Consider the following 2073-nt stretch of genomic DNA (forward strand, 5'->3'; position numbering starts at 1 on the left):
ATACAATGATCTCTAAATATCTATTTATAGATTGCGAGAATAATGGTTACAAGACCAAATATAAAGAGGGGACAAGAAAGTTATGAAGATTAATGGAGAGATTTGTGAATGAATTTGTAACCTAAGGATCTTACGGACATCTAATATTAATAATATTGAAATATGGTATTTTTAACTGAAAATAATAATAATAATAATAATAATAATAAAATGTGGTCGTAGCGGTGGGCATGGTCACTTTTCGCACGGTTGACTCCACCTCGTCCGTCTTTCCCCTTTCCCCTCTCCGTTTCCAAATTGCAAGATCTCTCTCTTCCATGTCCGATCTGATCTTATCCATTCTTCTTTCCAATTAGATCCCTCTCCTCCGGAAAATCTCAATTCCCCATTGAAACAAATCCATGGATCTAGCCCCGGAAGAGCTTCAATTCTTAACCATTCCTGACATTATCAGTGAATCCATCGTCATCCCCAAACGCTCCCCCAAAACCTTCTATCTCATCACGCTCACCCTCATCTTCCCCCTTTCTTTCGCCATTTTAGCTCACTCCCTCTTCACCCACCCCCTTCTTGTCCAGCTCCAAAACCCTTTCGCTGATCCCATTCAAACCCGCCATAGATGGACCAAGCTCCTCTCCTTTCAATTCTGCTACCTTATCTTTCTCTTCGCTTTCTCTCTTCTCTCCACCGCCGCTGTGGTCTTCACCGTCGCCTCTCTCTACACTTCCAAACCCGTCTCCTATTCCTCCACTCTCTCCGCCATTCCCAAAGTCTTCAAACGCCTCTTCGTCACTTTCCTCTGGGTTTCTCTCCTTATGATTATCTATAACTTCATCTTTCTCGCCTTCTTGGTACTCCTCATCCTTGCAATTCATACCCAGAACTATTTCTTGTTCTTCTTTTCTATTATTGTAATCTTCATCCTGTTTCTAGTTGTGCATGTTTACATCACCGCCTTATGGCATTTGGCTAGCGTTGTGTCGGTGCTTGAACCGATTTATGGATTTGCTGCTATGAAAAAGAGCTACGAATTGCTCAAGGGAAAGACCCGATTTGCGGGTGTGCTTGTATTTGCTTATTTAGCCATTTGTGCTACAATTAGTGTCATATTTGGGGCTGTGGTCGTGCACGGTGGGGATGGATATGGGGTTTTTGTACGGATTGTTGTTGGTGGCTTCTTGGTTGGCGTTTTGGTGATTGTGAATTTGGTGGGATTGCTTGTTCAGAGTCTGTTTTACTATGTCTGCAAGAGCTTCCATCATCAAGGAATTGACAAGCTGGCTTTACATGATCATTTGGGTGGATATCTTGGTGAGTATGTACCTCTTAAAAGTAGCATTCAGATGGATAATTTAGATGCATGAGGTAGAGGAAAGAGGAAACACACAATTTGTTATCTAATGTTTCAGGGAATATGAATGAGATGTTGTAAAAAAAAGATAGAATTTAAACGTTTTTTCAAGTGAATTTGTGGAAGTTTTGTTCTAATTTTTATGCCTACTACCACTTGCATTCGATCCTGAATAATTTCTTAAGGGTCAGTCAAGTCATTGTCTTTGAGTTGGTGGTGGGATTATACTGTACTGAGCCATGGATTATTTATATGTTGATGGGAAAGTTCTGATCTTGTTGTTATATGTTCATTGTTCATTATTTCACATGATTGTGTCTCAAATGGGATTGATGATTGCAACATTGCATTATTCTTTGGCGAGTTAGTAGGGTCATCAGTTTTTGTTCCTTTTTTTTTTTTATATAGTTTATTTTCTTCTATTTTGTGCGTCTATTGTACAATGATTATTTTCTTCTATTTTGTGCTGCTGTTGTACTCCAATGATATATTAGAATGTGGTTCTATGTAGATTGTTTATAAGAGAATGTGCATCATTTTCCACTGAGTTAATACCCTTTTGAATTTTGATAAGCCAAATCCACTAGACATGAGGATTTCTCTTGATTTTCTTATTGGGCATACTGGAAACTAGCTATTAATATAATACCCAGGTGCTTTGGCTTTAAATTTCTTTTTGGGTGTTTTGCTTAGAGATAGATTGTGGGGTAGATTTGTGTTCA

The 2073-nt window shown here is 38.8% G+C and overlaps 1 protein-coding gene across 1 annotated transcript; it reads left to right on the top strand.

Moving 5' to 3' along the window:
- On the top strand, nucleotides 1-1637 carry LOC120069331 (uncharacterized). The gene has a single exon (XM_039021067.2). The coding sequence runs from the start codon at nucleotides 402-404 to the stop codon at nucleotides 1362-1364; it is 963 nt and encodes a 320-aa protein (XP_038876995.1). The 5' UTR covers nucleotides 1-401; the 3' UTR covers nucleotides 1365-1637.
- The last annotated feature ends 436 nt before the right edge of the window (nucleotides 1638-2073 follow it).

This window comes from Benincasa hispida, chromosome 8 (assembly GCF_027475165.1).
Source record: "Benincasa hispida cultivar pf3 chromosome 8, pf3_genome.v1.1, whole genome shotgun sequence".
In the NCBI taxonomy this organism is placed as follows: domain Eukaryota; kingdom Viridiplantae; phylum Streptophyta; class Magnoliopsida; order Cucurbitales; family Cucurbitaceae; genus Benincasa; species Benincasa hispida.